The sequence below is a fragment of the Cebus imitator genome, unplaced genomic scaffold (assembly GCF_001604975.1).
Source record: "Cebus imitator isolate Cc_AM_T3 unplaced genomic scaffold, Cebus_imitator-1.0 Scaffold90, whole genome shotgun sequence".
Lineage (NCBI taxonomy): Eukaryota > Metazoa > Chordata > Mammalia > Primates > Cebidae > Cebus > Cebus imitator.
The window spans coordinates 5,237,135-5,250,772 of record NW_016107405.1 but is presented as its reverse complement, the minus strand read 5'-3'; the positions used below and the strand labels follow the sequence as shown (position 1 = coordinate 5,250,772).

Below are 13,638 nucleotides of genomic sequence, written 5' to 3'. Positions count from 1 at the left end.
GTGATCAGATCTACTTAGATACAAGATTCTGCAATTATCATGAAAGAAAATGAATCTATTCATTGAGGTTTGAGAAACTATGGACAAGGAAGCTATAGCATCAGGTTGGGAACACTGACCTAAATGACCATTTGCTAAGTCAAACGGGAAAAGATAACATTAGGCCAGCACAGTGGCTCACATGTATAGTCCTAGCACTTTGGGAGGCCAAGGCCGGCAGATCACTTGATCACAGGAGGTTGAGACCAGCCTAGACAACACAGCAAAACCCCTTCTCTACAAAAGACAGAATAGAGGCAGCAAATCATCTGGTTATGTATGCACCTATGCAACAACCCTGCATGACCTGCACATGTACCCCAGAACCTAAAGTAAAATTAGAAAAAAATTAGCCAGGCATGGTGGTACACACCTGTGGTCTCAGCTATTTACTAGGCTGAGAGTTAGGAAGATTACCTGAGCCTAGGAGGTAGAGACTGCAGTGAGATGACATCATGCCACTGCACTCAAGCCTGACAGAGCAAGCCCCTCACATGAAATAAAAGGGTAAAATTAATAAGATAAGCATTTCCTTTCCCTAGGATGTTTATATCCTCCTTCTCTAACACAGGTTGTCAACTCCATGGGAAAATGAACTGCATTCTTCTCTGAAGACCAATGTTTAAATAACAGCATTCTTACTGTCTTAGTATGAGTAACAATAATTTAGTAAGTGTAAGCAAATAATGTTGCAAACTGAAGGAAATTCCATACCTGAGACACTTTGCCTATTGGAATCTGAGTCCCCATTACTGGAATTAGAATTGTTGGAAGAGTTGTTGTCAACCCCTCCCAGAAGGGGGCGCAAGTGGCTTACTGAGACTTGTTCAATGAATGAAGTTCCATACTTGCGAAAATACCACCATTCAAATATCTAGAACAGAAAAATAAGCGTGTTTATGGTCCCTGTTATCATTTATGACTTCTGTATACATGTTCATAAAATATGTTACATTTATATTAATCTATCCACCTTAAGTACTTAATTTTTATTTCAAAAATTGTTTATTCTAAAAATTAGATTTTAGGAAAATTAATAAAACATTTAAATTCTTAATGTCGTTTTCTCTGCTTAATGCTGGTTTCAAAACACTATAATATCAAGCATGGATTTTAAAAAAAGCTGTTAAGAACTACTCAATATAACTTTTCTCCAAATTTATATATAATATGCAAATAAAATCACCATAGCTGAAAGACACTTCCAGAAATGTACATATATCAGTTTTTGAAATATGACTTATGAAATATTCCAGTTCTTTGCACTTTAAATTCTGATAAAAACTATACCCGTATAAAATGCTTAAGAGTAACATTTGTGCGTGTAGGGGGTGGGGGGGGCGGTGTTTGCTAAGACCTTCTTAGAAAATTACTGGTTTTACAGAACAAAACAATAAGATGTATCCCATTTCCCACATGGATAGCACCCAACCACTGAGGTTCAGTATTATTCCACTTGCAGAGAAGTGCTTTATAAACACAAGCATCTGTTGTACACCATTAATGTTTCCTAGTTCACAAGTCTACTAATTGTTATGTACTGTGAATTACAAGAGAGAAAAGAAATAACTTTCAGTAATGAAAAAACAATGATGCTTACATGATTAGACTGAAGTCAGGATTTCCTAAGCACTGGAAAAGCAAGTGAACTCCCCCAACCCTTCTTACCTGATCTCTCTGCCTCTCTACAGTGAACACTTCCTACCACTGCTCAAAGTGGCTCTCTCCCACATCCTTTTCTCTCCTCCCTGACTGCTTGGTGGTTTCCTTAGGCAGTCACAAATCATTCCATAGAAGAATTTCAAGAATCAATCATATCCCAGAGTCTCATAGGATAGCTACATTTTATAACATAAAATGTGCAATTAACATAGAATTATCTTTATTCTTACTTATTCCATAAAAACAAGATTATCTACTCTGGAATGGACTTTGGGCTATAACTTTAAAACTGATGTTTTCTCTCTTTTGTTGTATTAAAGGTTTCTAAAAAGACATAAGGAACATTTATGCATGACCAGAAGGAAGTATCAATCAAATGAAATGTTTCCAGTCCTAGAATAGGACATCTTGATTTAATCCCAGGTAGTTACTCTTTCTGACTACAGAGTATCCCTTAAATGAAATGCTTGGAACCAGAAATGTTTTGGATATTGAATATTTTTAGAATTTGGAATATGTGTGTCACACATCACACTGGTTGAGCATCCTTAATCCAAAAATTCAAAATCCAAAAGGCTCCAAGGAGCACTTCAAGTGTTATGTCAGCACTTACTAAGTTTCAGATTTTGGAGCACTTAAGATTTCAGATTTTCAGATTTTAAAGTGTTCAACCTATTGTGAATTATCACATGTAAAAACATTCAAGTATTTTCTCTGGGCAGAGAGGGCTGAATAAACTATCATGTTAAAAAGGGACAAGACTAATTTGTAACATTTGTAATGACTAGGAGTGGGATTTCGCATAAAGGAAAAAAGTTCGGGAATGATAAATTTACACACCATGGATCTAAGGGGGCATCTGTAACCCCTGGTGAGTTATTATCTGAACACCAGTTTCTTCAACTGTAAGTGGAAATCAGATTTATTATTTATCTCAAAGATCTTCAATTTTCATACTAACCCCATATAAAACACCTAATTCAGTGCCTGCTGCAGTTGGTTTTCAAAAGTAATACCAAAGGAACCATTTATGATGTTAATGATGTACATGCCTCCCATGGGCAGCCCACCTCACATACTGCCATGAGGCACCCCTCTTTATGCCAGTCTACAATTCAGGTTAGTACAGCATTTTGCCTGTTACTAGACAGTTGGTAGAAAGTACTGGAAATTATCATGACAAAGGGTATACTCATTGTACAGTCCTGACCACTCAACAAAGCCCTAGATTCATGGCTTTGCCTTTATTAAAAGAGAAGACAGACTCCAAAGGACCCAGAACATTCTTTGCCCCAAGTGGTTTTTCTGCTTTCTATATTGTGCAGCTGGTGCACCTGCCAGTCCTTAGTTCATTCATTCCATCACACAGCACTACATGCTCCACACCAATCATAAGCTATGCTCCAGGATCACAAAGACGTGGCCCCTGCCACTACAAGTGTTTGTCACGATCCATAATACCTCTCACAGGTTGCTCCAGGCATGCCTATGCCCATTACACACACACAAACCTTGGGTTTCTTCAGATTTCTCAGTTCCTCCATGAGAACCATAAAGTGTCAGTGCTAAAAAGGACCTTACAGGATTCTGCAGAGTCCACTTACAGATGCAGAATAAGGACTATCCATCAAGGTACAATGACCTGACTAAAGTCACATAGCTAATTAAATAGTCACTTAGCCTGAAGCCCCTGCTCTTTGTCACTATGTTACCAAGGCTCTAAAACAAGACTTTTTTTTTTTTTTTTTTTTTTTTTTTTTTTTTTTTTTTTTTTTTTGGAGACAGAGTCTTGCTCTGTCACCCAGGCTGGAATGCAGTGGCACGATCTTGGTTCACTGCAACCTCTGCCTCCCAGGTTCAAGCGATTCTCCTGCCTCAGCCTCCCGAGTACCTGGGACTACAGGTGTGTGCCACACACCCGGCTAATTTTTTCTATTTTTAGTGGAGACAAGGTTTCACAGTGTTAGCCAAGATGGTCTCGATCTCCTGACCTCATGATCTGCCTGCCTCGGTCTCCCAAAGTGCTGGGATTACAGGTGTGAGCCACCGCGCCCAGCCAACAAGACTTTTTATAGCTCTCTTGTTTCATGTAAACAAACAGATGTAACCTATCATTCCCTTTTTCAAATCTTTACTCCCAAGTGCCCTCTGACACTGTCCCTCTGTGCTTTATTGGTTATAAAAAACCAATCCAGAAGTAGTCTATCAAACGGGACCAGATTATTCATCCTAAGGTAAAAATGACTCCTATTAACTGGACATTTGCTTTATAATAGGTGATAGACCTTCCACCCAGTATTTCTAATGCAGTAATAATAGACTTCAGTAAAGACTGGGTCATTCATGCAGCTGTTTGGGAAGGAAAAGGGGGGTCTTCTCAGGCCTGTCATATCACTGCAATAGTACAGCCCTGCTGTGTACAGAGAACACAAGTATAAAAATGGACCTCTGCTGTGTACAGGGGACACTAGAATAAAAAAGGACCCCTGTCCTAATATATACTGAATGAACAACTAGGAAAGAAAGAAGGGAAGAACTCAAAACCTTCTGAAACTTTAAACACAGTGTTCTCATCTAGGGTCTTAGCATAAGAATCTTTCGCTTATCCTGAAACGTGTCAGGCTTTGGGCAAGCACCTCACAGTGTTTTAAAAGAGCTGCACAGATCCAAATGGGCAGATGGTGTTATTTAAGGTGCACATATTTGGTGTCACTTTGAATTCTTTTCCCTAGTGCATAACTACAATGCAAACAGCAAAGCTCTCATAAACAAATTCAGATTTTAAAAGTACTTCTTGGACATGCTAGTAGCTCAGTAGGCCTGCCACAGTAGAACAAGCTTTTAGTCTGACAGACAACCAAAAAAATTAAAATATAAATATGCATTTCATAGTCTTAAAAATTTAACCTCTCCTGTGCTTTTTTCCTATTCATGCTCTGCCCCTAAGAGGGTGAAGTAAGATAAGAACTAAAAAGTATCAAATGGGTTTGGCATTTAGGAAGTCAACAGGTACCTTATCATTTAGTTTAAAGGCAAAACCCCTTTAAACTAGATAGCCGGGCTATGTGATCTTGGTCGGTTTTCTTCATCCTTTGGGGCTTAGTTTTCTAATGTGTAAAATAAGGTCACTGTAAGCAATCAGTTAATGTCGGATGAAGAGATGGAGAGAGAAAGGGAGGGATGACTAGAAGACTGAATGGAAGGATAGTTGGAAGGTTGACTGGATGGATGATAAAGGCTGGCCTGATTGATGTAATGGGAGATTGTCTAAACGAACAGCAGGATCAATAAAAGGTTTTGTGTTCATTTTGTTATGAAAAAGAGATGCTCGTACATATTTGTGTTAGAGGAAAAAAATCCAGTGAAAAGAGAGAAACTGAAGGTCAAAAAGAGTACAAATAACCAAAAGACATGATGCCAAGTAGGAAGCACATCCCATTCTACCTTCACCACTTCTTGCTCTAAGATAGGAGGAAAGAGAAAGAAGAATGAATAGGTGGAAACATTCTATTTTGGATAGTAGATTGTGATATGAGCATTTCCCAGGTTAGAAGGTAACAGTAGGATAAAAACTGGGTGCATACTGATCTCAGTGGAGGTGCAGGTAAGGTTTGCTTTCTGGAAATAAGGGAGGTGGGGATGGAATTGGGAATATGAGGGTTGAGGAAGTGGTTTGGACCTGTATCTTACAAGGCAGAAGGGCCAATAACTATACTCGGGGTCCAGATTATATTTAAAACAAAGATCCATTTGGCAAGGACCCAGTGACCAACACCCAGAGATCTCCTCCACTACTATTTGACAGAAGCAGAGAAGAAAACTAATGAGCACCGGGGCTGGGAGCTGTGGGCAGAGACCTGTTTCCAGCTGGCCTAAGTTTCAAACTTGTCTCATGTTTACCTGCAGGGAACAAAGATCTGACAAAGGTACAATAAACAAGGCCCTTCCATCAATCTTGCAGACCTAAAAGTAGACCCTTTGCTCAAGAAGCCTAGCTTCTTCCTACTCAGTAAGTCCTCTTTCTTTGAATTGCATATTCTGTATATAAAACATTTCATGTGTCAGGAATTTCTCTATGCCCTATTAACACACTCAAAAATGCTTCCAGATTTCCCCATAGCAAAAGTGTAGTAACTCCACACCAACGCCATTTAACCCGTGAGAAATACAAAGATGACAAAGCTTGAAATTGACTAATTGCTTCTTAAGAATTAAAGTAGACAATGATGTCACAGGAGGATTGATACGGTGATGGCAGAGACTGAAGAAGGAATATGAAATGTCTGGCAGTCTACTCCTAGATAGAAAGACTGCCAAATCAATGCCTACTTTAAGTCTTCAAAAATATATCTGGTGGTAAACAGGTTTTTTTGGCACAAGGGGATTTATCTGGTCTTAAGAAGATAAGCCTAGGCAGCTGGCATGTGTTACAATAATACCTGTAACATTTTTAGTTTCTTTTTTGAATCCTAAAGTATATCATTTTTACCATATTGACTCTTTCAAAGTCCTTCCTAATTTCTCATGACAGATACACATTTTTTTTTTTTTTTACACTCTAGGTTTCTGTATGTTTTGTTTAGGAATATGGGATAGCTACCAAGCAGGTCTTGGCCTCCTGCTTCCTAGATCTCAGCCAATCCCTCCTCAGCCACCTGTTCCCCTAAACAGTTGTGGGGGCTATGTAAACTGGCATTCTGCCCTTTTACCTGCCTTTTAGGCCACCTGTTGCCAAGGCTTTAAGAAAACACAGGGAAGTAAGGCTCTCTTCAAGGTCAACAGCCAATGATCCATCCCCACCTCCGTGTCTCTAAGTTCACAGAATGAGAGAGAGTTTCCATTGCAGCATTAACTACTGAGGCCTAAAAGGGAGGGTAACTCTCCTGAGCCAAGTCATGGAGACCACTGGGAACTGGGAGAAGCCAGCCTGTGTCATTCATCCCAAGACCAGCCAGCTGTCCTCTAGGTTCCTCCTCTAGAGAGTCTAACTCAGTTGGTCTGGGTTGTGCTTGGAACCCATCATTTTTAACAATCTCCCAGATAATTCTGATGCAGTCAGTTAATTCATTTACTCCTTGAATCTTATGTGCATTCACCTGGCATTTTGTATACAGTAATACACAAAAACACAGATACGGTCCCTGCCTTTGTGATGCTTCCATTCTAAAGAGGAAGAAGACAATAAATGATCACACAAATAAAATATAATGATAATTGTGCTAGGTATTAGTCTATGTTTTAGGCTGGACAAAGCTGGCCTAACCCATGGCCAATTAGAAAAAGAAAAAATGCTTCCTCCAAAGAAGGTTGCAGTCTTTCTCCTCCCTCTTCCACTCTCTTTCTTATCTACCTGACCCACTTCTGGGTGTCTGTTAAAATGAAAATATCAACGGCTACACCCTGCTGCTATCCACCTTCCCAGTCAAACCTTATGAGAAGCAGAAAGATGCTGGGGCAGAGGTGGAAATTTAAGTTCTAGTCTTTACTCCCTCCTTACCTAGCAGAGTTACGTAGGCAAGTCACAAGTTTTCTGAATGCCTAGTCCTTAGGTCTTTACTGATTTAAAGTGGATCGCTTCTGAGCATCCCTGCCTCAACTGTAACTACATGACTTCCAAGTCTCTCAATTTGTGCTAAAATGTAAGGTAAAAACCCCAAAAAGGCAGTTTTGTCCCTTTATCCGCCATTAGCTCATTCACCTCCTTCATTTTTGCCATATCTTATCATTAATCTGTTCCACTTAAATGCTCATACCCACAATCAGTCTATGACAGGCATCAATCTACTTTCTTTGCCTGACACGTGATCTCCTGCAGAAGAACATTAACTTTTGTCGTGAACTCATAAAGCTATAATCCAACAAGGCTAAATGAGCCTGTTTCCTCTTATTACCTACAGGCTCCCCAGTCACCTGGCCCCCAGAGCATCTCTCTCATTCTTTATTCTAGAGTTAAGAGGCAAGGTACTTCAGAGATGACATGGCTTGACATTTATGTGCTGCTTCCCACCCCAAGCCTCCAGGACCCCTTCTAATCAAGTTTCCCTGAGTCTTTTTCCACTCTTTGTTCCAGAATCATCATCATTTTGGGTGATCCATATGCATCTATCAATTAAAGTGCTACCTGAAGTGCAGTTCAAGTTCTTGAGATGGATGAAAAAAAGGTGAAAGGAAACGGCAATCTTCGTCTCCACTTCCTTACTTTTGAAAAGAGGGGAGAGAAGGCAAGGCCAGAGAGATCCACGTTCAAATCTCACCATTTATCTGCTATATAACCTTGGCTAAATTATTTAAACTTTGTGTCTGTTTATATTTAGCAGAGTAAAAGCACTGGTACCCACCACTTAGAATTTCAATAAAAATTAAATGAAATAATATATGCAAAGTGCTAAATACAGTACATCTAGCATGGAGTGGGAACTCAATAAATGGATCTTTTGTTACAACTCATTCCTACTCAACTGTCATCTGCTACCACTTTCCCAAAAACATATTTCTTTTACATTTAATCCATGAACTAATTATTTTATTTACCATTCTGATTTTATCTATTTCCTGTTCTTGATTCTGACTTTTAAAAATTATGCTCTGGATGCCTTTCAAAAATAACCTCTCGTACGAACACAAACACACATATACACACACATATATGTACATATATGTATATCTATATACATATCCTGTATCCCATTAAAATGTGTATCGATCCATGTATCACTATTAAAATACATACACACACGTTTTAATAGGAATATAGGAATCTATGTATAAATGTCAACACAGCATACAGAATTTTACGCATCTATCAACATTTTGAAATAATTAAGGGGAGCATTTTCTGCACATATCCACCTTACCTCTCTCACAAGTGAAGCAAAACCCAGGGATTTTCTCCACTGAAATAAACACTGCCTACAGAGGCTGGGATGTCTTTGCTAGCAGATAAAAGACTAACTTGGCAGGTTTGGACTGTGACGACAGGTACAATTCTTGTGGATGGAACTAGACTGGGATGGGAAGGCTTGCGCCAAGCAGACAGAGGGGTATCTTGAAATTAAGCAAGGGAAAAAGCTGGATGGATGGGTATGGGCACAGGAACTAAAATGGGACAGTGAGTTAGTATAAGAAAGTCATTGCTAGCTTTCAACTTGTGAACTTAGAAGTATTCGTGATATCTAATAAAATATATACCTCTTTATTTTTAAACATGTTGTATATTTGTTCAGTTAATTGACTTTACAGAGGAAATATCAGGATTTCTGCTTGTTTTTAGCTCTCTTTTCCAAAGAAATCAAATTTAATTTGATAATTTTAGTCTCCAGCATAGAAATCCTGAGGCCCGTAAATAATCAATTTCCCCAGGGTCAGTACTATACTTTAAATGTCCATGGTAGGTTCTTAGAACATTGCTTAGGGGAGAGCAGTTAGGTAATTTTCTCTCTGGGGTTAGGAAGCAAATTGCTAAGCATTTCTATGCACATAGCTATTTTGCAGAGCACCTGATCCTTTACCTCAATGCTGCCTCTCCCTGAAGTGCACTCAGCAGAAAAGGATAGTGGCTGAATAGAAACATTACCTGGGTTCATTTCGAGGTCTGGCAAAGCTGAGTCCCTAGAGGTTAGGAATGTCAACAAGCTCTACAGCAGGAACCTAAAGCTATCAAGAGCTAGTCACACACTGTAGTTACTTAGCTCTCAGTACAGACTAGCATTTTGATAGAGAACTTTCAAAATGTTCCCACGTGAGACGTTTTCCTTTGCCCACAAAGTTTCCTGTCAGGAGTATCCTCTCCTTCCTGAGAATGTTGCAAGGCAAATGTACCATAGCTCAGCAATGATCATTTGGTTCAGCAGGGGAACAGATAACATAACCAGCCCTGATCTGCAAAGGTGACCATGCCCTAGGGAAATCCTTTTATTGCTGGTGGGGCTTCACCAAACCTGAGTTAAAATGGAAAACAACCATTAGGTCTAGCTTACCAGAATGAAAGGAAACAACCCACACTGAGGTAATTAATTTAGAGCCTGTGAATCCACACCAAGCTCTTGCTAGAATAAAATCCAGACCTACCACTTATACAGCAGGCTAGAAAAACAGCTGACCACAGAGGCAGTAAAACGAGTGAGAGAATACAGGCTGCCTGCACAAGATGGCCTGGGTTCCAATCCTGCTCCTCTATTACCAGCTGTGTGACGTAAAGCAGGTTACTAACTGGCCTATTCTACCTATTGCACTTATGTGTAAGTAAAAGGGAAACAACGTTAGCAATGACCTCGTACTGTGGGGAAGAGTAAATGAGTTAGCATGCAAAGTGCTCTAGATCAGTGCCTGGCATCATCTAAGTGCATAACATTCTTCAGTGACCCTCTTTCCTGAGAAACGGAATGTGCAAACAAAAGCCTACCTTTCAGCATCAAAGTGAATTACTGGTTTCAGTATAAAATTGAATCCAGAGTTCTTTTTTTCTATTTGTTTACTTAAAAAATACTTCAAAGATGTTTTAGAAAGAAAATGCTAAAATATTATTGTAAATTTAAATGATAATTATTAGATGGAGACTTGTAATGCCTTCCCCTTCTCTCCCGACCCCAAACATAGATGCTAAAAGATTGCTATGTTTTGGGCACATATTTAGTAAGAATTTACCAAGCATGTGACAGCATTTTCCCAGTCTGAAGTTGTCTCACTCTGTTTAAAATATTATGGTAGGTTTTTAATCATAAAGCGATGCTGGACTTTGTCAAATGCTTTTTCTACATCTATTGAGATGATCATGTGATTTTTGTTTTTAATTCTGTTTCTGTGGTTCATCACATTTATTTACTTGTGTATGTTAAACCATCCCTGCATCCCTGGTATGAAAACTACTTGATCATGGTGATTATCTTTTTGATATGATGTTGGACTCAGTTAGCTAATATTTTATTGAGGATTTTTGCATCTATGTTCATCAGAGATATTGATCTAGTTTTCCTTTTTTATTTTGTTTCCTGGTTTGGGTATTAGGGTGATACTGGCTTCAGAGAGTAATTTAGGGAGCATTCCCTCTTTTTCTTTTGGAATAGGGTCAATAGGATTGGTACCAGTTCTTCTTTGAACATCTCATAAAATTCAGCTGTGAACTGTCCAGTCCTGGACTTTTTTTTTTTGGTAACTTTTTAATTGCCATTTCAATCTCATTGCTTGTTACTAGTTTGTTCAGACTTTCTATTTCTTCCTGATTTAATTTAGGAGGGTTGGATATTTCCAGGAATTTATCCATCTCCTCTAGGTTTTCTAGTTTATGCATGTAAAGGGGTTCATAGTGGCCTTGAATTATCTTTTGTATTCCTGTGGTATTGGTTGTAACATCTCTTATTTTGTTTCTAAGTGAGCTTATTTGGATCTTCTCTCTTCTTTTCTTGCTTAATCCCATTAATAGTCTACCAATTTTATTTATCTCTTCAAAATAATTGGCATAGAAGGGACATAACTTAAGGTAATAAAAGCCATCTCTGACAAACCCACAGCCAACATTATACTGAACAAGGAAGAGTTGAAAGCATTTACCCTGAGAACAGGAACAAGACAAAGACGCTCACTTTCTCCACTTCTATTCAACATAGTACTGGAAATCCTAGCCACAGTAATCAGACAAGAGAAAGAAAGAAACGCGATCCAAAATGGTAAACAGGAAGTCAAACTGTCACTGTTTGCTGATGACATATCATATATCTAGAAAACCCTAAAGACTCATCCAAAAAATCCTAGGACTGGTAAATGAATTCGGCAAAGTTTGAGGATACAAAATTAATGTACACAAATCAGTAGCCCTGCTATATGCCAACAGCAACCAAGCTGAGAATCAAATGAAGAACTCAACCACTTTTATAGTAACTGCAAAAAATAAAACAAAATACTTAGGAATACACTTAACCAATGAGGTGAAAAACCTCTGTAAGGAAAACTACAAAACATTGCTGAAAGAAATCACAGATGACACAAACAAATGGAAACAATTCCATGCTCACGGATGGGGAGAATCAATACTGGGAAAATGACCATACTGCCAAAAGCAAACTACAAATTCAATGCAATTTCCATCAAAATACCACCATCATTATTCACAGAACTAGAAAAAATCCCAAAATTCATATGGAACCTAAAGAGCCTACATAGCCAAAGCAAACTAAGGAAAAAGAACAAACCTGGAGACATCACATTACCTAACTTCAAACTATACTATAAGACCACAGTCACCAAAACAGCATGGTACTAGAATTAAAAACAGGCATATAGACCAACGAAACAGAAAAACCCAGAAATAAAGCCAAATACGTACAACCAACTGATCTTCGACAAAGCAAAGAAAACCACAGTGTGAAAAGGACAACCTATTCAATAAATGGTGCTGGGATAATTGGAAAGCCACATGTATAAGAATGAAACTAGATCCTCATCTCTCACCTTATACAAAAATCAACTCAAGATGGATCAAAGACTTAAGTATAAGATTTAAAACCGTAAAAGTTCTAGAAGATAACATTGGAAAAATGCTTCTAGACGCTGGCGTAGGCAAAGACTTCATGACCAAGAACCTAAAAGTGCAACAAAAACATAGATAAATAGATGGGACTTAAACTAAAAGACTCCTCCACAGCAGAAGAAATAATCAGCAGAATTAACAGAGTGTCAGAAAATCTTCACAATCTACACATCTGACAAAAGATGAATTTCCAGAAAATACAAGGAATTCAAATAAATCAGCAAGAAAAAAATAATCCCTTCAAAAAGTGGGCTAAGGGCTGAGTGCAGTGGCTCACATTTGTAACCCCAGCACTTTGGGAGGCTAAGGCAGGTGGATCACCTGAGGTCAGAATTTGAGACCAGCCTGGCCAACATGGTGAAACCCCATCTCTACTAAATACAAAACATTTGCTTAGACAAAACATTTCCTTTTCTTTCTCCTGTTGGTCTCGATTTTCTCCTCTGAAAAATGAATGTGGCTTACCACTAAATGACCAGAGTCCTAGCACCTCAACAATCCCTGATTCTCCCCATAGCTTTTTAAGATTGATACATAATAGATGTGCAAATTTTCAGGGTACATGTCATAATTTGATACCTTCATATAATATGTAAAGATCAAATCAGGGTCACTAGAATATCTACCGCCTTAAATTTATTTTTCTTTTCTTTGTGCTAAGAACATTCAAATTATTCTCTTTTAAGTATACAACAGATTGTTAACTATAGTCACCCTAACAATCTGTCAAAGAGTAGGTCTTATTTATTCTATCCGAATGGTATATTTGTATCTATTAATCAACCTCAGCCACGCATGGTGGCTCACACCTATAATCCCAGCACTTGGGGAGGCCAAGGAAGAGTATCGCTTGAGCCCAGGAGTTCAAGACCAGACTGGGCAATGTAGGGAGACCTTCACCACCCGGGTTCAAGTGATTCTGCTGCCTCAGCCTCCTGAGTAGCTGGGACTACAGGCTTGTGCCACCATGCCCAGCTAATTGTGTAGTTTTAGTAGAGATGGAGTTTCACCATGTTGGCCAGGCTGGTCTTGAACTCTTGGCTTCAAGTGATCCTCCTGCCTCTGCCTCCCAAAGTGCTGTGATTGCAGGCATAAGCCAATGTACCCACCACACCCTGTCTTCCTATAAAAATTAGCCAGGCATGGTGACACACGCCTGTAGTCCCAGCTACTCAGGAGGCTAAGGCAGGAGAATCGCTTGAAGCCATTCTAACCATAATGAGGTGATAGCTCATTGTGGTTTTGGTCTGCATTTCTCTGAAGATTAGCAATACCATTTTTTCATATACCCATTGTCCGTCTGCAATTCTTCTTTTGAGAAATGTCTATTCAGATGTTTTTCCCATTTTTAAGTGGATTATTTGGGGTTTTGCTATTGAGTTGAGCTCCTTATATATTCTGATTATTAATCTCTT

The 13,638-nt window shown here is 38.8% G+C and overlaps 1 protein-coding gene across 15 annotated transcripts in view; it reads right to left on the bottom strand.

The window, feature by feature from the left end:
- Positions 1 to 13,638, bottom strand: part of ST7 (suppression of tumorigenicity 7) — a 300,125-nt gene that overhangs the window by 116,525 nt on the left and 169,962 nt on the right. For 13 of the 15 annotated variants that reach the window (XM_017535062.2, XM_017535063.2, XM_017535069.2 and 10 more), the window contains exon 3: positions 754 to 913. The exons of the other annotated variants lie outside the window; for them this stretch is intronic. In XM_017535062.2, the coding sequence (XP_017390551.1) occupies positions 754 to 913 (160 nt within the window). The remainder of the gene's footprint in view (positions 1 to 753; positions 914 to 13,638) is intronic. 15 annotated transcript variants of the gene reach the window in all.